We start from the raw sequence: 22637 nt of genomic DNA, 5'->3' as shown, positions 1-22637 counted from the left end.
TAAAAGAGCTAAATGCACATATAAATAGTTTGGGGTGTGAAATCTTGCTAACAGATTTCTTTTACGTAGTCACATGAGCACATGTATGGAATTTGCATACTTGTGGTCACATGCTGACTAGAATTACTCGACTTCTCTCTATAGAAAAGATTTGAGAGATGCCTGGCTGGTTTAGTCAGCACATGACCTCAAGTATGCAAATTGCATTCATGTGGTCACTATTTTTTACCACCACCAGCAATAAAGAGGAATCCTGAAAGTGTGCACAACCCCTTTAAGACATTAGGTAAGGAAGACTCCACTATCTGATTTGACATCTGCTACTTGGCAGATATTAAATGCATGTTATGTCAAATATACATTAATAGAAATATGTATTTGCACAGTTCATACATTTATCAGTCATTATTTTTAATTACAGTCATATGAAAAAGTTTGGGCACCCCTATTAATGTTAACCTTTTTTCTATATAACAATTTGGGTTTTTGCAACAGCTATTTCAGTTTCATATATCTAATAACTGATGGACTGAGTAATATTTCTGGATTGAAATGAGGTTTATTGTACTAGCAGAAAATGTGCAATTCGCATTTAAACAAAATTTGACCAGTGCAAAAGTATGGGCACCTCAACATAAAAGTGACATTAATATTTTGTAGATCCTCCTTTTGCAAAAATAACAGCCTCTAGTCGCTTCCTGTGGCTTTTAATGAGTTCCTGGATCCTGGATGAAGGTATATTTGACCATTCCTGTTTACCAAACAATTCCAGTTCAGTTAAGTTTGATGGTCACTGAGCATGGACAGCACGATTCAAATCATCCCACAGATTTTCAATGATATTCAGGTCTGAGGACTGGGATGGCCATTCCAGAACATTGTAATTGTTCCTCTGCATGAATGCCTGAGTAGAATTGGAGCGGTGTTTTGGATCATTGTCTTGCTGAAATATCCATCCCCTGCGTAACTTCAACTTCATCACTGATTCTTGCACATTATTGTCAAGAATTTGCTAATACTGAGTTGAATCCATGCGACCCTCAACTTTAACAAGATTCCCGGTGCCGGCATTGGCCACACAGACCCAAAGCATGATGGAACCTCCACCAAATTTTACTGTGGGTAGCAAGTGCTTTTCTTAGAATGTGTGTTTTTTGCCTCCATGCATAACGCCTTTTTGTATGACAAAACAACTCAATCTTTGTTTCATCAGTCCACAGCAGCTTCTTCCAAAATGTAACTGGCTTGCCCAAATGTGCTTTTGCATACCTCAGGCGACTCTGTTTGTGGCGTGCTTGCAGAAACTGCTTCTTTCGCATCACTCTCCCATACAGCTTCTCCTTGTGCAACGTGCGCTGTATTGTTGACCGATGCACATTGACACCATCTGCAGCAAGATGAAGCTGCAGGTCTTTGGAGGTGGTCTGTGGATTGTCCTTGACTGTTCTCATCATTCTTATATTCTCTGCCTTTCTGATATTTTTCTTGGCCTGCCACTTCTGGGCTTAACAAGAACTGTGCCTGTGTTCTTCCATTTCCTTACTATGTTCCTCACAGTGGAAACTGACAGTTTAAGGCTATGTGTCCACGGTAGAATGTACCTGCGGACTTTTCTGCCTGAAAATCCGCGACTTTCGCGGCAAATCCGCACCCGCGGATTTGCCGCGGATTTACCGCGGATTTTGATGCGGATTTTTTTTTTTTTTCCCATTCTATACCCAAAATCCGCACCAAATCTGCAACAAACAATTGACATGCTGCAGATTTTTCCGGATCAAAATCCGCGGCAAATCCGCAGCGGAAAAATCCGCAACATGGACACAGCATTTCCAAAATGCCATTGAAATGGCTTGGAAGTGCCGCTGCTGCAGATTTTCGGGAAATCCGCGGCAAATCCGCGGCAAAATCCGCGGTAAATCCGCAGCGTGGGCACATAGCCTAAATCTTTGAGACAACATTTTTAATCCTTCCCCTGAACAACTATGTTGAATATCTTTGTTTTCAGATCATTTGAGAGTTGTTTTGAGGAGCCCATGATGCTACTTTTCATAGGAGATTCAAATAGGAGAACAACTTGCAAGTGGCGACCAGTTAGGAGTGTTCAAATCAAGAAATTGATAAGAGTTTTGCACCGGTCAAATTTTGTTTAAATGCGGATAGCACATTTTCTGTTAGTACAATAAACCTCATTTCAATCCAGAAATATTACTCAGTCCATTAGTTATTAGATTTATGAAACTGAAATAGCTGTTGCAAAAACCCAAATTGTTATAAAGAAAAAAGGTTAACATTAATAGGGGTGCCCAAACGTTTTCATATGATTGTAAATGTTGTATATGTTTTCACATGAAAAACCAAGATCTATCAAAAAAATTGTAATTTTAAATTAGAAAAATAACTTTTGCCAAGTCCAACAGTTAGAAATCTCAGTAATCAGCTGTTATTCATGGAGGAAACTATGTGTGACCAGACGTTTGTCCTCAAGGTAAAAACGAGTGGTATCACATATTGAAATAAAATGTAGACCATGTAATACAGCTTTGAAGAACTAAAGAGCCTATTTCCTCTTGCTAGAACTGCTTCTATTAAGCTCATAAGTTAACATATGGCTATATGTTAATACAGTGCCTACAAGTAGTATTCAACCCCCTGCAGATTTAGCCGGTTTGATAAGATGCAAATAAGTTAGAGCCTGCAAACTTCAAACTAGAGCAGGATTTATTAACAGATGCATAAATCTTACAAACCAACAAGTTATGTTGCTCAGTTAAATTTTAATAAATTTTCAACATAAAAGTGTGGGTCAATTATTATTCAACCCCTAGGTTTAATATTTTGTGGAATAACCCTTGTTTGCAATTACAGCTAATAATCGTCTTTCATAAGACCTGATCAGGCCAGCACAGGTCTCTGGAGTTATCTTGGCCCACTCTTCCATGCAGATCTTCTCCAAGTTATCTAGGTTCTTTGGGTGTCTCATGTGGACTTTAATCTTGAGCTCCTTCCACAAGTTTTCAATTGGGTTAAGGTCAGGAGACTGACTAGGCCACTACAACACCTTGATTTTTTCCCTCTTGAACCAGGCCTTGGTTTTCTTGGCTGTGGGCTTTGGGTCATTGTCTTGTTGGAAGATGAAATGACGTTTCATCTTAAGATCCTTGATGGAGGAGCGGAGGTTCTTGGCCAAAATCTCCAGGTAGGCCATGCTATCCATCTTCCCATGGATGCGGACCAGATGGCCAGGCCCCTTGGCTGAGAAACCGCCCCACAGCATGATGCTGCCACCACCATGCTTGACTGTAGGGATGGTATTCTTGGGGTCATATGCAGTGCCATCCAGTCTCCAAACGTCACGTGTGTGGTTGGCACCAAAGATCTCGATCTTGGTCTCATCAGACCAGAGAACCTTGTACCAGTCTGTCTCAGAGTCCTCCAAGTGATCATGAGCAAACTGTAGACGAGCCTTGACATGACGCTTTGAAAGTAAAGGTACCTTACGGGCTCGTCTGGAAAGGAGACCATTGCGGTGGAGTACGTTACTTATGGTATTGACTGAAACCAATGTCCCCACTGCCATGAGATCTTCTTGTTGTCCTTGGGTTAGCCTTGACTCTTCGGACAAACCTGGCCTCGGCACGGGTGGAAACTTTCAAAGGCTGTCCATGCCGTGGAAGGCTAACAGTAGTTCCATAAGCCTTCCACTTCCGGATGATGCTCCCAACAGTGAAGACAGGTAGGGCCAACTCCTTGGAAAGGGTTTTGTACCCCTTGCCAGCCTTGTGACCCTCCACGATCTTGTCTCTGATGGCCTTGGAATGCTCCTTTGTCTTTCCCATGTTGACCAAGTATGAGTGCTGTTCACAAGTTTAGGGAGGGTCTTAATTAGTCAGAAAAGGCTGGAAAAAGAGATAATTAATCCAAACATGTGAAGCTCATTGTTCTTTGTGCCTGAAATACTTCTTAATACTTTAGGGGAACCAAACAGAATTCTTGTGGTTTGAGGGGTTGAATAATAAATGACCCTCTGAATAAACCTTTCACAATTTAAAAAAAAAAAATAAAAAAAGAAATAACATTCTTTTTTGCTGCAGTGCATTTCACACTTCCAGGCTGATCTACAGTCCAAATGTCACAATGCCAAGTTAATTCCGAATGTGTAAACCTGCTAAATCTGCAGGGGGTTGAATACTACTTGTAGGCACTGTATATATATACACATTAAAATGTGTCGTGTGTGTGTATATATACATATATATATGTATAAACACATGTATGCATATGTATGTATGTATATATATATATATATATATATATATATATATATATATATATATATATAAAATTTACTGTGTGTAATATATATATATATATATATATATATATATATATATATAATATATATAGTACAGACCAAAATCTTTTACACCCCTCCTCATTCAAAGAGTTTTCTTTATTTTCATGACTCCAAAAATTGTAGAGTCACATTGAAGGCATCAAAGCTATGAATTAACACATGTGGGATGAAATACTTAGCAATAAAGTGTAAAACAACTGAAAATATGTCTTATATTCTAGGTTCATCCAAAGTAGCCACCTTTTGCTTTCATTACTACTTTGCACACTCTTGGCATTCTCTGGATGAGCTTCAAGAGGTAGTCACCGGAAATGGTTTTCCTCCAGTCTTGAAGAAGTTCCCAGAAATGGTTAGCACTTGTTGGCCCTTTTGCCTTTACTTTGCGGTCCAGCTCACCCCAAACCATCTCGATTGGGTTCAGGTCTGGTGACTGTGGAGCCAGGTCATCTGGCGTAGCACCCCATCACTCTCCTTCTTCGTCAAAAAGCTTTTACACAGCTTAGAGGTGTGTATGGGGTCATTGTCCTGTTGAAAAATAAATGATGGTCCAACTAAACGCAAACTGGATGGCATAGCAGGCCGCTGCAAGATGCTGTGGTAGGCATGCTGGCTGTGTTTGCCTTCAATTTTGAATAAATCCCCAACAGTGTCAGCAGCAAAGCACCTCTTCCTCCATGCTTCACGGTGGGAACCACGCATGTAGAGTCCATTTGTTCACTTTTTCTACAAAGACACGGTGGTTGGATCCAAAGATCTCAAATTTGGACTCATCAGACCAAAGCACAGATTTTCACTGGTCTAATGTCCATTTCTTGTGTTCTTTAGCCCAAACAAGTCTCTTCTGCTTGTTGCCTGTCCTTAGCAGTGGTTTCCTAGCAGCTATTTTACCATGAAGGCCTGCTGCACAAAGTCTCCTCTTAATAGTTATTCTAGAGATGAGAAGGTGTGTCCAAACTTTTGGTCTGTACTGTATATACAGTATATATATATATATATATATATATATATATATATATATATATATATATATATACATATATTTTTATATATATATACTCTGTATAAAAAATAAATAGTATTTGTTATAATATAATAAAATTGTAGTTATGTGTTAATAAGTTCCACCTGCATTTAAAATGTATGTTTGTAATCTGCTTAGATCCTAGGTTCATTGGCGCGTATCTAGTACCAGAGAGTGACAACCCAGAAGATGACAAAGTATACTTTTTCTTTCGTGAAAATGCCATAGATGGTGAACACACTGGAAAAGCAACCCATGCAAGGATAGGCCAGTTATGCAAGGTAATACAAAAATACGTATTAGTTAAATGGATAAACATTTTGTGAGCAATTAAAGAAAAAAAAACTTTTAAAAAGCAAAATTCACAGCAACTGCCTAGATTTAGTTGTAAAAATGTTGTAGTCATGATCCTAAGAAAATCATTCTAAACCCCACTTTTAATTCAGCTACTTTAATTGATTTTATGAATTAATCACAATATATTATCTATTTACAAGAAACATCACAAGATTGGTTTCCTAGCGGTTACACTTCCAGGTATCATCTGTCCTGTGGATAAGTGACATAGGGGATGTTTTCATTATGGAAAAACTCCTTCAATACGTACATCGCGATATACAATCCCTCACTTTCATTTACTTTTTTCTTAATTAGCCATATGCATGAGGGCAAAATGTTATATACAGTATGGTGATAATGTGAAAAGAAAGGACAGGGTGTATATGTTGCTCAAACCGTGGACAGCCAATGGCTGTGTGATTTCTGCCAGATAAGTTTGACTCTGAAACACTGCAGCATTTAGGAGAAAAACATATTGTAATAGCCGCCAAAGACTGAGCCGCGCTGTGTACTAGATGTACAGGCAAGTCCCCAGTGGCTTTTCCCTACTGCTGTCCTGTACTGACAGGTTTCTGATTATATGTAATGATGGGCTATCCCCCCCCCGATTGTCAGGATTGGGGAGACTCGCCTGATGATTTTGTAAAGATCGGGATCGAGATAGCACGATCTTGCATCCAATCACTGAACTTGGACTTTACAGTTATGGGATGGGGCAGCGGGGGGCTGTAAAATAAAGAATATAGTCAATGATAAAAATTGTCATTATACTTATAGGTCCCGCAACTTATCCTGCAGACTCTGTCTCCCTGCGCTTCTGCTTCCGAGTACAATCAACGCTGTGCCGCCCAGTAACCAAAGGACCTTCCGTGATGTCATAGCATGTGACCAGTCACGTGTGAATGTTGTATTATCTCATTGGCTACAGACTGGTCACATGACTATGATGTCATGCAAGGTGCTGTAGTGTCAGCATGCTCTCCGGTACTCGGTGCTCGCCGGAGCATCTCAGTACTCTCGGTATACTAGGCGAGCGCCGTGTACCGGCGAGGTGCTCTGTCACATGCTTGGCTATACAGAGTGAGATGCAGAGAGAGCAATAAACAATGTCAACTCTGCTACAACACTCTGTACAGCAGCGTCTATACAGAGTGAGAAGCAGGCTGACACTGAGGCTGGAGTTTCACTTACGTGTGACTTGTGCAGTCTCGCATGGGCATCTCCCCAAACAGACTGACACTCTCCGGACATGAGTGCCAACCACACCTGTCAGGAGAGTGTGCGGCCGTATCGAGTGATGCAGATGCGACACTACCACAGTGACATCAAATTTCAGTTACCAGGACCTTTGAGACATCATAGTCATGTGACCAGTCTGTAGCCAGAAGTAATGCAGCATTCAAATGGGACTGGGTCACATGGCTATGGCGTCATTGAAGGTCCTTTAGTAGTTAGTGCAGATTACTGGGTGGTACAGCAATGATTGGACGGACGCGGATGCAGAAGCGCCGGGAAGCAAAGTCTGCAGGATGCGTCGCGGGACCTGTAAGAATAATCATAATGTTTTTTAATAGTGCTTTTTTTTTTTGTACAGCCCCTGGACCCAATCTGGACCTGATCTGTAACACTTGTTTCTCACGAAAGGTCATGCTCGGGCCCGATCTTTACAGTTTGGGATCGCCCATCCCTACTTTTATGCAGTCATAAAGGCAAAAGAAACTGGAATAGACTATGTGAACAGCATAGGGTCTTAACTGGGATCAGCAGAGAGACAAAAGGCAATTTTGCTCAACTGATGTGGTTGTAAAAAAGCACAACGTCTTTGTTGGCTTAAAGGGAGGCCTGCTGAAGATCCACGTGGTGAAGATAGTGTGAAGCTGGAGATGAGTGAGTTAAATCTGAGTTGCCAAATGATCCAAAGGTGAATAGGAGAAAATGTGAAAGAGAACAGAGGTTTATTAAGTCAAACGTTTCAAAGTGACATCCACACAATAATCCGTGTGGTTTGTCCTGATAAAGAAGTGAATGTTACTTCAAAACGCGTTGACTTATTTAACTACAGTTCTATATAACATTTTTTCCTGTTCATCTTTGAATTGTTTGGCAGTGTAGATTTTAATCCACTCATCTTCATATTATATGCACACATAGGTGAAGGCCTGCCATTCACTGTTGGCATGTAGGCAGAAGGCACCGGAAACACGCCTGTACATGCAGTACACAGCGTAGCTCAGTCCTTGGCAACTATTAAGGTATGTTTTTCCTCTAAAATGCTGCAGCATTTCAGACTCAAACATACCTCACTGAAATAATATAGCCAGTGACGGATACATGCTGCCCATGGTTTGGGTGGCATATATCAGCTAGCAGGTTCACTTTCAATGGGTAAACTAGCAAAGTGCTTGTAAATGCATGCAACTATACAATTACTACTTATTATTCATATTCTCTGTTCTCAAGAACAGAGAGATTTTTCTATTCCTTATTGCTTAGATTAATGGCCACCTCTGCAGTCTATCAACCATGGCTGGTCTCTTAGGCTAGGAGTGTAACAATTGCAAGTTCTTTGCTACAGAGCCCGTGAGCACTGTTCTGAGCCTGGGCAGATTGCTGAATTCAGTTGACTTCAATGCCTGACACTTTAATGATGCTACAAATCCAAAGTCATCTCTGTTTTAGGCTATGTGCGCATGCTGCGGATTTTACAGCGGATTTTACTGCAGATTTGCCGCGGATTTGCTGCAGAAAATGTGTCTAACATTTCTACAGTCATTCTTCAGCAAAACCTATGGGTATAAAAAAATGCTGTGCACACACATAGATAATCGTAAAAAAAACGCAGGGGCCAACACGCGGAAAAACCGCAGCAAAAACGTGTTAAATTGCGTCAAAAATGCGGGTGTGGTTTTACTGCGTTTTTTTTGCTGCAGGTGCGGTATTCTGCCCTAGGGTGCGGATTTTTTTTAAGAAAAGTCCATTTTCTAGTGTGCACATAGCCTTAAGGGTGCTTTATCCGCTGCGACATCGCTAACGATATATCGTCGGGGTCACCTCGTTAGTGACGCACATCCGGCGCCTTTAGCAACATCGCAGCGTGTGAAACCAAGGAGCGACGATCAACGAGCACAAAAATGTGAAAAATCCTTGCTCGTTGGCACGTCACTCCTTTCCCAAATATCGTTGCTGCTGCAGGTATGATGTTGTTCATCGTTCCTGCGGCAGCACACATCGCTATGTGTGACACCACAGGAACGACGAACATCTCCTTACCTGGATCTACCGGCAATGAGGAAGGAAGAAGGTGGGCGGCATGTTCCGACCGCTCATCTCCGCCCCTCCTCTGCTATTGGACGGCTGCCATGTGACTTCACTGTGACTCCGCACGAACCATCGCAGGGAAGGTAAGTCCGTGTGACGGGTGTTAGCGATGTTGTGCACCACGGGCAGCGATTTGCCCGTGACGCACAACTGACGGGGGCGGGTACGCTCGCTAGCGATATCGGTACCGATATTGCAGCATGTAAAGTACCCTTTAGGCATCAGAGAGTGCATAGTTCGGACAAAGAGTGTCAACTGATCAAGAGGGCACTAAATCCAGCAAGCAGGATGCGTGGAGTCTACTAAGCTGTTCACACCGGGAGATAAACCCTTACAAAACCTAATCACACTGAAAAAGGGGTTTTATTTAAATTAGATGGTGACTAAACAAGCATTTGCCTTTAAATGACAAAATCCTTCATAATCTCATATGGCTTTTATCACCATGTCATTGCCTGCAGTATTAGATTTTATTTTTTATTTATTCATTATTAATTCCATAGAGGTCAAGAAGCTAGTCTTCTGCTGTGATTACTCCATGGAAAAAAAAACATTCTTAACACTTTTTTTCTTTGCTAAAAGCATTTACTTTTTATTATTTGAAAAATAACAAATATTTGGCAACAGATCGATGTCAAGTTTTTTTGCACTTTCCTCATAAAGAGACAACTTATTATTTTTAATAAGAGATCGTACACCAGATGTTTAAAGTGTTTAGAGAGCAATACATATGTATATTTATGCCCAATGGCATAGGAATATGTTATTCATCAAGAACTTTTCTAGAGTATGTTCTGTGATGACAAAAACCACAAATTCTTATGAGCAACACATTTGAGATATTTTCCAAATGCAAAACAAAATCATGTTCTTTCCCAAGAGACTAAACACACCAACATATTGCACAGCAACATAATTTATATCAGTGGACGAATCTAACATTGCTGGAATGTGCTACAGCATGGGGAGCTTGTTATATAGTGCACATTTTTTGACATATCAACCGACTAAATGGAAATATAATACATATGGTAGTTGCTTGTTATTTAATAGTTGTCAACATTTAGAAAAAAGCAGAATTCTTTTATATAAATTTGGCAGAATTTTATTATGTATTTTCTCCTAATTATTGACAGAATGATTTTGGTGGGCACCGAAGTTTGGTTAACAAGTGGACGACATTTCTAAAGGCTCGATTAATTTGTTCTGTTCCTGGTCCTAATGGAATTGATACACACTTTGATGAATTACGTGAGTGCCTTTTCTTAATAGATAACACATTGTCATAATTTTTAAGTCATAATAATCCATTGGCTAGGTGTTAGTTTTCAAGACAAATTCCTAGATATTTCCTTAAAGTTCGAACCTATCTTAATTTATCTAACATATAAAGTATGTGTGTGTGTGTGTGTGTGTGTGTGTGTGTGTGTTCCCTCTCACGCTCCACAGAGTGCTATGGACTTAATGGCGCTATTTAAATGAGTAATATATAAAGTAGTCAGTATACAGCTTGTATAACAGTGTACATTTGGTGTTTCCTCTAAATAGCCAAACATACAACCATTAATGTCTAAACCGCTGGCAACAAATGTGAGTACACCCATCAGTGAAAATGGCCAAAATATGCACAAAAGGTCAATATTTTTTGTGGTCATCATTAATCTCAAACACAACTTTAAATCTCTTCGGTGTGGAATTCTAGAGCTTCACAAGTTGCCTCTGAAATCTTCCTCTCCTCTTTGATGACATAATTTAGCAGGTGGATGTTATAGATCTTGCACTCCTACACCTTCCATTTGAGGATGGCCCACAGATGCTTAATAGGTTTAGGTCTGGAGACATGTTTGGCCAGTCCAGCACTTTTAGCCTCAGTTTCTTTAGCAAGACATTTTGGTCGTTTTGGAGGTCTGTTTGGAGTTGTTATTTTGGAATACTGCCCTGTGGCCCAGTTTCCAAAGGCAGTGGATCATGCTCTGCTTCAGTATGCCACAGTACATGTTGGCATTCATGGTTCCTTCAATGAACTGTAGCTTCCCACAGCCAGAAACACTCATGAACCCCAAACCATGACACTCTCACCACCATGCTTGGCTGTAGGCAAGACACATTTGCCTTTGTACTCATCACCTGGTTGCAGCCACACATACATGATACCATCTGAACCAAAAAAAAAAAATCTTTGTTTCATCAAATCACAGGACATGATTCAAATAAGCTATGTCCTTAGTCTGCTTACCTTCAGAAAACTGTTTGTGGACTTTGTTGTGCACCATCTTTAGAAGAGGATTTCTTCAGGAATGACAGCCATGCAGACCAACTGGATGCAATGTGCAGTGTATGGTCTGAGCACTGACAGGCTAAGCCCCCACAACCTTTAACCTCTGCAGCAATGCTGGCAGCACTCATATGTCTATTTTGAAAAGAAAACCTCTGGATATGATGCTGAGCATGTGCACTCAACTTCCTTGGTCGACCATGGCAAGACCTGTTTTGAGTGGAACCTGTCTTGGTAAACCACTGTATGGTCTTGGCCCCCATACTGCAGCTCAGTTTCAGTGTGTTAGCAATTATCTTACAGCCTAGGCCATCTTTATGTAGAGTAAAAATTATTTTTTTTCAGATCCTCAGAAGATTCTTTGCCATAAGGTGCCATGTTGACCTTCCAGTGACAAGTATAAGAGAGTGTTCCCCATTCACACTTGAGACATTGTAGCACTGTTGAGTCACATGACACCAGGAAAGGAAAATGGTTAATTGGGCACAATTTAGCCATTTTAATTCAGGGGTGTATTCACTTTTATAGCCAGCAGTTTAGACAACAATGGCTGTGTGTTGAGTTATTTAGAGCAGAGGTTCACAACTCCAGTCCTCAAGGCACACCAACAGTGCAGGTTTTCAGGATCTCCTTAGTTTTGCACAGGTGGTAATTTAATCACCTGCACTGGTGATGATTCCAACTCCTGTGCAATACTAAGGCAATCCTGAAAACCTGCACTGTTGGTGTGCCTTGAGGACTAGAGTTGGGAACCTCTGATTTAGAGGTTACACAAAACTTACACTGTTTTACAAGCTGTACACTGACCACTTTACCATGTTTCAAAGTATCATAGCTTCAGTGTTGTCCCATTGAAAGTTCTGGTAAAATATTTACAAAAATGTGAGGGGTGTACTCACTTTTGTTATATACTCCGTGTGTGTGTGTGTGTGTGTATATATATATAGATAGATAGATCGTGACTCCCCCTTTCATTTACAATGAGCTCTGAAGGCAGATTATCAGAGAGATGCATGTCCTGCACATAGTTCTTCTCAGGAATGAGACATCAGATTTCAAGGTGTCATTTTAATCAACTTTCTATGACCAGCATGCCTCTATGAATGGCTTAGGACAGTTAATCCTACTGACAGATGCACTTTAACATAGAAATACTGTATTTCACATACATTTTTATTTTGTTTTTTTTTCTTTCGTGTTTTTTCTTTTTCTTACGTCTCTGTTGTATCCAATGATAAGACCACATACAAATTGAATGAAAGTCAGCTGAACTTGCCAATTTCAACAGGACTGGCCAACCATCATTTATGCATGTGGGCCTCCTGATTGTACTCTGATGATGTCAGAGGAATGCAGAATCAGCCATTGGAACTTCAACATTAGATCCTTTGTTTTCAGGGGCTATAAGTCACTATCAGATTTATTCTTTCCGATGAAAACACAGGAATACTTGGCCAAGATGGGTACATGCACATGGGAGATGTCAGTATAGATAGGTGTCCTGTGTGTGGCCAGCTTAAGTCATTATTGCTGAGTGATTACGTGGAATTGAATGCTGCATCTACTGCTAATCCTGCTACTAGCCATCTCTGTACTCTAAAACACATTAGGGGAGTGAGGATAATCATCCCACTTATTTTTATATAAATATATATATATATATATCATATTTCGACTGTAGTCCAAATTTCTCCCTGTGAAGACTCCCAGTATGATTTGTGTGCTCAATCTGTATTACATTTTGTAATTCTCCTAAAAAGGTATGTAAGATGTTTTTCTCTTTTGCTATAGAGGATGTGTATTTAATGAACTCTAAAGACCCAAAGAATCCAGTTGTTTATGCGGTTTTCACAACTTCAAGGTATATTGTGCTCTCCCCTAATTAATTCAGCATGTCTAAAAATCTTTTATCTGTTACATACATGAAATAGAATAATGCATGGATTTTACACATCAGATATGTTTAAAGGATTATTTTGATGTCAAAGAATGATGTATATTGCTAGGATATAGGCCCTGTCACACACAAAGATAAATCTGGGGCAGATCTGTGGTTGCAGTGAAATTGTGGACAATCAGTGCCAGATTTGTGTCTGTGTACAAATGGAACAATATGTCCATGATTTCACTGCAACCACAGATCTGCCAAAGATTTATTTCTGTGTGTGATGGGGCCTTATGATTTTACTTTCTGATCCTAGTGGTTCTGACTGTTGAGACGCCCACCAATTTCAACATTAAAAGACCTGTAGTGACGCTATAGCGCTGTATTCCCCTTTGTTTTTTCTATGTGAAGTAGTTGCCTTCCAATCACCGAATAATAACAAAATTATTCAGGTGGGGGCCGACCGATCAGAGATTGGTAACATATCCCAGCAATATGCCTTCCCTTTGATGGAAATACCTCTTACTTAATCATTTCATTTTGATTTTAAGTTGACATAGAGAGATTTCAGCTTTCTCTAGTAGCACTTTAAAAAAAATATTGTCAGAAGTGTGGCCTTCTCTTCTTAGCTTGAAATATGTAGAAAGGACTAGCACTACATGACCAGCTTTGAAAACAAAAACCTCAATTTGCGATACCAGATACTCTGACAGGAGATGTATATGCTATATTGGTTTAGCTGTGTGGCCTGGCCACCAAATAATTGTGATGTTAGGGTGCGCTCACACGAGCGTTGAAATTGGACGAGTGCAATGCGAGAAAATCTCGCATTGCACTCTGACCAATGTTAGTCAATGAGGGAGAGCAATTGGTCAGCTTTTCTCGCATCCAAATTCTGGATGCGAGAAAAGTAGCAGCATGCTGCGATTTTCTGCTAGAGCCATATCCCTCGCACCCATTCAAGTGAATGGGTGCGAGAGATACAACGGACTGCATTCAGATGTTATCCCAGTGCAGTGCGATATACACACTTGGCTAACAATGGAGGAGATGGGGGGATTAACCCCTTCCTCTCCTCTGCAGCGCCTTCCCTCAGCTTCACAGCTGTGACCTGATTGCAGGATCGGGTCACAGTCGCATGACACTCGGCTCATGCTCGCAGCAGAGCCTGAGGCGGGGGTCATTAGCATATCGCATCCGATGCTCTCGCATTGGAAGCCATACACTCGTGTGAGTGGAGCCTTAATTGTAGCCTGTGAAGAGTTTTGCTGATAATGTATTGAATTTGTTTGTGAGAGATTTAAAACCTGATCAAAATTCACATAAATTTAATGGTGTAATTTTCTTGTGGTATTGTTTCCCAATTAATATTACCTTCTGTTTTATTTTTCTAGTAATGTATTTAAAGGTTCAGCTGTATGTATGTACAGCTTGTCTGATGTCCGAAGAGTGTTTTTAGGTCCCTATGCTCACAGAGATGGTCCTAATTTTCAGTGGGTGCCTTATCAAGGAAGAGTTCCTTATCCAAGACCTGGAACTGTGAGTAGCTTCATATAATGTGTAAATTAACCAAAAAAATGTGTACATCAACAATATAAACATATCTAAAATTTACATTGTTAAAGTTAATCTGTCAGCAGGCTTTTGCTATGGAACATTATAGCAGCATAATGCAGAGGCAGTAGTTATTATTCCAATGATATATTACTTACTAGACTGACTGGTGCAGTTGTGAAGAATCCTTGTTTTGTCTGATATAGATGTAGCAGCACTAAGACTTCTGGTCTCTGTATAACCCTACTAGAGATGAGTGAACCTTTGGAAGTTTGGTTCGCAGGGCTCTTTAAAACCTTAGATAAGGTTCAGTTTGTGACCCTGACTTGAACCTAACCTCAAGGCAAGTCAGTAATTGGGCAGTTCATGTCTACATCCACATGCAACCAGCTGTAACCAGAATACTTCCAGGGGAGGATGGGCGGGGTTTCTGAAATTTTTCCTTTGCCACGACAGTGCCACCAGAGAGAGAGCTCCACCCCTCATTTGGACAGGAAACCCAGTAAAATAAAAGGGTGGCACCTCTCCACCGGATTAGTTCGGTTTCCTGTCCCAGGATGGGAAACACAGAAGTGCCGTGGCGCTGTCACAGTGAAGGTAATTGGAGTTTTCCTCAAACCTGGTGCCACTCTTTTAAGTAGTAGGAAACCTTCTCCACCTAGGTTTTATAACAGAGTATGGCAGAAATTCTGTCCTCTACAGGTCGTTGCCTGGGGGAAGAGGCCCCTGCTCAGGCGATTCTGGAGTCCAGAGTGGTCTGGAATTTGGGTTGTCCGTCAGTGCCTTAAAAATGCAGGGGTTAGCCTTAGGGGCACTATACAGTTGCAATTTTGCAGGAAATACAGGAGCAAAAGATTAATTTCCTACTGTCACTGGCATCCACCTATTCCTTGTGATTTTTCCCTATTGGGACCTTATTTGGTGTTAGATGCTCTTGTGGGGCACCTCTTGAGCCCATTGCCTACTCCTCCATTCGGTTCTCTACCTCTCAAGATGGCTCTCCTAATTGCATTGACCTTAGCCTGGAGGGTTAGTGACCTTCTTTCCCGCTCTATCACACCTCCATGCACTCATATTAGGGATAATATGGTAATCCGGCATACTGACCTTGCCTTTTCTGCCTAAGGTGGTAAGGACTTTCTACCGTTCCCAGGGGATTGTCCTTCCCTCCTTATGTCCCTGTCCCCAGGACCCGAATGAGTAAAAATTCTTCCTTTGATTTTAGAAGGGCTCTTTTTCAGTTTCTAGGGGTTACTGAACATTGGAGGGAAAGTAAGGCTTTGTTTGTTTCCATGGTTCAGGAAAGTACTTTCAGCATCAAAGGGGTCTATTGCTAGATGGGTCAAGGAGGCTATTAGATTTGCGTAAAACAGTGCCGTAGGGGGTTAGGGCACACTCTACCAAATCTGACTCGACCTCCTAGATTGAATGTGCAGATAACCCTCCAGATTAAATTGAGGGGCAGCACTTGATCTTCTTCGACCACCTTTTTTAAGCACTATCGGCTAGATCTTTCTGCCATGTCTGATATGACTTTCGGTAGAAGGGTTCTTCAGGCTGTGGTCCCTCCCTAATGGTGTTATCTTTTAAATCTCTCTGGTGGTGCTGTCATGGCGATGGGAAAAATTAACATTACTTACTGGTAATGGTTTTTTCCAGAGCCACGACAGCGCCACTACTTCCCACCCCCTTTTTTCCTTTTCATTCACATTTGTAACTTCCATGATTAGTGGGTGTGATTCTTGGTGTTGGATTAACCTTGGTTTTTTCTAGTACTCCTCTCTGTGCTCTGTAACATAACTGATGCGGTGGAGAGGTGTAGTCCTTTTATTTTACTGGGTTTCCTGTACAAATGAGGGGCGTACCTATCTCTATGATGGCGCTATCGTGGCTCTGGAAAAAAACATTACCGGTAAGTAATCCTGATTTTCTTTTTTCTTAATGTATGGGCATATTACATCTGATGACGCTGATTTTACCCCCAGTGTGAGCCGTTCAAACACTGGAAGAGGCTCGCACAGGGCTCAGTACCACTCATACCCATGCACAGCGCTGCTCGGTAGAGTGGTTTGCACTTGTAACTCACTTGAACTTCGAGCCCAAACTTTGTTTTGTTTTTCTTTTTTTAAGTTAGTTTCCGAACCTGAACCCAAACCTCAAACCTTAGGTTCACTCATCTCTAAACCCTACCAACTCCACTGACTGGCAGCTTCCAGTGTATTCTGTGAATTGTCAGTAAGCTATCAATAAGTGATGAGGGCGGGGTTACACAGATTAGTCTTATTGGTCTGCACAGGATGTGGTTAGGCAGTGATAATTTCCAGCTTATAAAACATTAATTGTATTGAAACTGCCCACACATTATGCTTTCATCTTAAATATGCTGCTAACTTTTGTTTTTTGTAATTTTTAAATAGCAGAGGAATAGTAGGAGTAAGAACTTGGCCCAATCATAGAAACGTTCAGAGGAGTGAATATTTTTAGCACCACTCCAGCGGGGGGGGGGGGGGGGGTCAGTGTTGGAGTGGCTCTTTAAATCTAAGTCCCCTGCCCCCTGTCCTATACTATACTCACCCTCCAGCAGCTTCACCATTTACCAATGCTGCTCCGGTCTTATGGCACCATCTTCTCACATTAACTTTTGACTGGTTGGAAGATAGGTGTTGCATCACAAGCTCCCAATACATCTCTATGAGAGCCAGAATGTGGATCTCCTACAAATGTATTGAGTTGTCAGTGACCTTCGGCACACTCCATGAAACACTGGAGCTGCCGGCAGGTCACTAATCACAGGAGAACGAGAAAGTGGCAGCAATAGAAGATGAAACCGCCAGAAGGTTAGTATAAGAGAGGGGGCAGGGGACTTAAATTTAAAGTGCCATTATAGAGGTGCATTTTAAAAAAAATGCTGGAGTGGTGATTTAAATACATTTAGAAACATATACAGTAATAATAATAAAATGTTTTATTTCTATAGCGCCAACATATTCCGCAGCGCTTTACAATTCAGAGGGGGCATGTACAATATATAGTTATGTGTTTTCTAAATGAACGTTAATACTCCTATTAGAAATATCAAACCAAAACAAAGCTAAGAATTGAATTACTAATGAAAATGAAACAATTGAATATTGTGATATTTGATCAATTCATAGAATGTGTGAACTTCGAAATCTATCAGAGGGTAATACTAGCTTGTTTGTGACCATATTGATTTTCATTCCATTTGCTATTTAAATATTAATAACACTTAGATCAAGGTTAAAACAAAGATGATCGATTTAGTTCTCTGTTGTATTTCTTGAGAAATGTATACTTCAAAATTGAGTCTGTTTGTTATAAAATTAAGGCTTTAAAATTTATTTTCGAAGCAACAAGAATTTATAGAACTCACATTATGTAGATATCTTATTGTATTCTATATCATATTGTAATGTGAGTGTAATGGGAAAGTGACCTATAATATATTTAACTGGAAACCAAATATTCTTCACTAAGACAAATTAATCGTCACCCCCTGACAATTGGTTAGAGTGCAATAAATGTTAATCTTGGTGTTATTTTGATTGTTTTATCATGGTAGCTTATGAACCGATGTAACATTTTCTATGAATATCTGGACTGTATGTGGATTTGTACACTCTCACATGAATGGCTCACATGTACAGTGTATAATCCTTATTATTCACATTAGTCAATATGCTCTAAAATAGAATAAAGGCTAACAAATAAAAGTGAAATGCATAATGTCATAAAAGAGGAAAACTTGGTTGGCAATAGTTAAAAGAAACCTCAAACAAATTGTTACTTTTTGTTTTTTGTTCACTACTAACAATGCCCATGTAAAATGTTAAATTATCAAATAATTTACTTTGTAACATACGTTTTAGAATTTGTCATAGTTCCCTTGGATCTCCAGCTGCATATTTGTTTATATGGGTGATGACATCACTTTTTTGGGGTTGCTCAGTTACATCTCGGTTTTGTCATTTTACTGCGGTCAATATGTCACTGCAGCAGTCCATTATTTTTTATCCTACTCATGTGATACGAGTTTTTTTTAAGGATTTTTATCACTGTTATATCATGTTAGTTTGTATATTCTCACCGTGTTCTTGGCGTATTTTCTTTGGGGTAATCAGAGAAATTTGTGACATTTATCAGAAATGTGTCAATGTCTTTCTCAGCATAGAAGGTAAAGATATGCCATATGGTCACAGGATAAGGCGAAGTCTGGATTTAGCTCAAGATCCGCTAGTTGCCTGAAACAACTGCGGCTGGAGCAAGCTCAGATTGTTGCTGTTGACCATTTAAATGCTGCTTTCAACCTATGACAGCAACATTTAGATTGTTGGTTAAAATCCCCACTGGTGACTATATTGGTCAAATTGGCTATACACTGCAGTACAGTAGAGTATGGAAGTATTGCAGTAAAAAGAATGAGTGAACAAGTGCAAAGAGGACTAAAATTTAAAGCAAAAATATTTTTTTAAAAATACTAAATATATAAAATATTAATTCAACCACTTTTCCATATAAAACATACAAAATTTAAAATGATATATATTTGGTACTGACATGTAAAAAAAAAAAGTCTGATATCAAATATGTAACCATGAAATTTATTGTTACACTGTAAAAAAATAAAATAAAAAAGAGGCAGTAAATACTGAACAAAACATCATATGTGCTTCACAATGGGAGTAACAAAACCATATCTTTGGCATGCAAAAAAAGAAAAAGAAGCCCTTACAGAGTTCCATTGACTAAATGAAATAGTTCTAGGTCTCAGAAATGTTATCCTAAACAATTTTTTTTTTAATTCAGAATTGTGTTGACCACTAAAAAATAAAATCAAGCTTGGCATCACTGTCATCTTACTGGCATAAAGAATCATGTTACCAGCAACCATGGCATTATTACTGTACTGTGGCTTTGATTGATTAAAACAGGCATTTTGAACACCAGCCTTTTTGACTGGCCAGCAAAAATAAGATGCACCAAATTCATTGAGGCGCCTGGCAGCTAATTAATTTAACAGATTTTCTCAAGGGCGTGCTTCTACATGCACATTGCCACAAGTCTAAGGGGTACTTTGCACACTACAACATTGCAAGCCGATGCTTGCGATGTCGAGCGCGATTGTCCCCGCTCCCATCGCAGCTGCGATCTCTTTTGAGAGCTGCTGTAGCGAACATTATCGCTACGGCAGCTTCACACGCACTCACCTGCCCTGCGACGTCGCTCTGGCTGGCGACCCGTCTACTTCCTAAGTGGGCGGGTCGTGCGGCGTCACAGCGACGTCACACGGCAGGCGGCCAATAGAAGCAGAGGGGCGGAGATGAGCGGGACATAAACAACATTGTACCGTCGTTGCAGCTACATTATAGAAATGTCGGAACCTACACCAATGATACGATTACGACGCTTTGCGCTCATTAATCGTATCATAAAGGATTTACACACTACGATATTGTCAGCAACATCGGATGTGCGTCACTTTCGATTTGACCCCACCGACATCGCACCTGCGATATCGTAGTGTGCAAAGTACCCCTAAGGTTACTTGCACATGTTGAGAATTTGGTGAGTTTCTTAGCTAAGTATTTGTAAGTCAAAACTAGGAGTGGATAAAAAAAATGTGTACCGCCCCCACGTCAGCAGCCGGGCTGCTCGGATATGGATCTCCAGTGTGGCTCGAGGGGTCTCTGGACCCGGGGGTCTCGCGGACACTTCGAAATAAAAAGGGGGATAATGGTACATGGGGATATTGTATACAGTCCGTGACGCCACCCACGGTGTGTGGAAAAATGGGGTACCACCGCTGCTCTTAGGGAGCACCCGGGGCATTGGGATGGCAGCTAGCTGTTGTAAACCCTCCGTGGGTAGGGATGGATGCCCCGGGGCCCAGTGTCTCTGTGCTGAGGATGGTGATTGCCGAGGCCAGCGCGCCGACGGACCGGAGATGTTTGTGTACTCACTATTAAAGAAATCACACAAGTCCGTGGTAAACCAAGATGCCAGTGGCTGGAGCTCTGTGGCCGGGTGTATTCTGGTCTCTCACCCGGGGTGATGGTCTGTGTCACTTTCCTCTGCACTACTTGTGTTTCTTGTGGGCTTCCCGGTATGGAACTCTGAGTCCGCTCCTGTTACTTCTATTGGGAGCCTTGCCCGCTGATGCTGGCCCTTGGGATCTACTGGGCCCTGGCGGATGCCCTATCCCCCGCGGTGGGCTGTTGTCTGCTTTTGAGACTTTGGTTGGGACAGGATCTATAATCCTGCCCTCAATTGGTTAATTAGCAAGGCCATTAGTTTTGGTCCTGGCTTCAGGGTCCAAATACCCCCTCTGTGCACGGTTTCCGGGTCGGTTCTCTGGTATCGGTACCGGTGGGCTCCTACCCTGTCCCTGTCCACCTTGGATCTCTGCCAACGCCTTTGCTCTCTGACTTCAGTTGCACTTTCTACTCTCTTACTCCTACTCCTCTCCACTGTCAACTCTGACTACGAACTTCAGACTCCACTCACTCTTTTCCTGCCCCTGGATTCTCTAGACCCCTAGGTGGGCGTTGTCCTTCTGCCTGGTCCCGCCCACTTGTGTGCCTGTCCTATCCTGTGGGGTGACTAGGGTTTTGTTGGCTTGGTGCAAACCTGTGAGGGAAGGTGTAATTTGGGGGCTTATTCTATGTGTGACCACCTGGGGTAGCCAGGGCGTCACAAATGCCTAAGTAGTGCACGTGTTTCCATTATACTTCTACGCTGACTGTTCCACTCCTAGTCTTGTCTGACAAATACTGAGATAAAAACTCACCAAATACTCAACATGTGCACATGGCTTAATAAACAAACACCACCACTTTTGATGAATTTGAAGGGCGAAGCTATGCAATGTATTACCCCAGCTTCTCCCTAACAATACCCATTTTGGTAGAGCTGCTTGAAACTAGTGTTATAATTAGTGATGGGCGAACCCGGACTATAAAAGTCTGTATCCGTGCGGGTTCAAAAGGAACTGAGCACTGACCCAGGGACTGGAGTTCTCAGAGAACTTTGGGTAACAATCCGGATCCAGCCCCCCGTTTAATAAGAAAAAAAAAATCAAAGAAAAAGAAAGTAACAAAAAAGCAAGCGCTTCATACTTATTGATCTTACTGCAGCCTGAACACTGCTTCCAAGGTCACTCACTCTTCTTCCAGGATTGCTTATTATCTTCATGCATATGCACTGCTCCCCCACCCACTGACAGTCCCTCTGTCTCTGATTGATTGCAGTCAAGCAGGTGTCAAAATTGGAGGGGACCGCAAACTATTTATTTAAATTATTTAAAAAAACAAAACAAACCGCATACGGTTCCTTTAATTTTGCTACACAGCCAAGAGAAGCACACTGCTGGAGGCTGCAGCCTGTAGCTGTATGCTTTACCTGTGCTGTGTATCATAATATGGAGGACCTTATGCTAATTTATTTATTTTTACACCAATATAGATGCAGATAGCGTGTGTGTTTGAAAGTAGTCAGCTACACTATCACACAGGCTGGGAGCGGTGTCTGATTGCAACCAATCAGAAACACCGGGGACTGCTGATGGGCTTGGGAAGCAATACATATGCATGAAGATAATGAGTGGCCCCAGAAGTAGTGTACAGCCGTGCAAAGACTGTTAAGTATGAAGCGCTTGCTCAAATCCCCTTATTCCTTCTAGCATCATTTTTAAGCACCTCGGGTCCCCTGAGACTTTAATGTGGATAGGCGTCCAGCCAGATGTTCAATACCAGCCCCAAACAGCATTTTTTTTTGTTTTTGTTTTTTTAATCCAGGTTGGACCCACCGATATGGGTATATGTGGGTCCGCCCATCACTATTTAAATATAATGGTGAAAGTCACAATTTTTAC

The 22637-nt window shown here is 41.1% G+C and overlaps 1 protein-coding gene across 1 annotated transcript in view; it reads left to right on the top strand.

Annotated features, from left to right (window-relative positions):
- The window catches only part of SEMA3A (semaphorin 3A), a 376079-nt gene that overhangs the window by 288892 nt on the left and 64550 nt on the right, over window positions 1–22637 (top strand). The window contains exons 7-10 of the mRNA XM_075345229.1: window positions 5514–5656; window positions 10169–10283; window positions 13099–13168; window positions 14587–14731. Of these exons, the coding sequence (XP_075201344.1) occupies window positions 5514–5656; window positions 10169–10283; window positions 13099–13168; window positions 14587–14731 (473 nt within the window). The remainder of the gene's footprint in view (window positions 1–5513; window positions 5657–10168; window positions 10284–13098; window positions 13169–14586; window positions 14732–22637) is intronic.

This window comes from Anomaloglossus baeobatrachus, chromosome 4, assembly GCF_048569485.1.
Source record: "Anomaloglossus baeobatrachus isolate aAnoBae1 chromosome 4, aAnoBae1.hap1, whole genome shotgun sequence".
NCBI classification, from domain to species: Eukaryota; Metazoa; Chordata; class Amphibia; order Anura; family Aromobatidae; genus Anomaloglossus; species Anomaloglossus baeobatrachus.
Note: the sequence above shows the minus strand (reverse complement) of the source record. Positions and strands in the feature narration are given on the sequence as shown.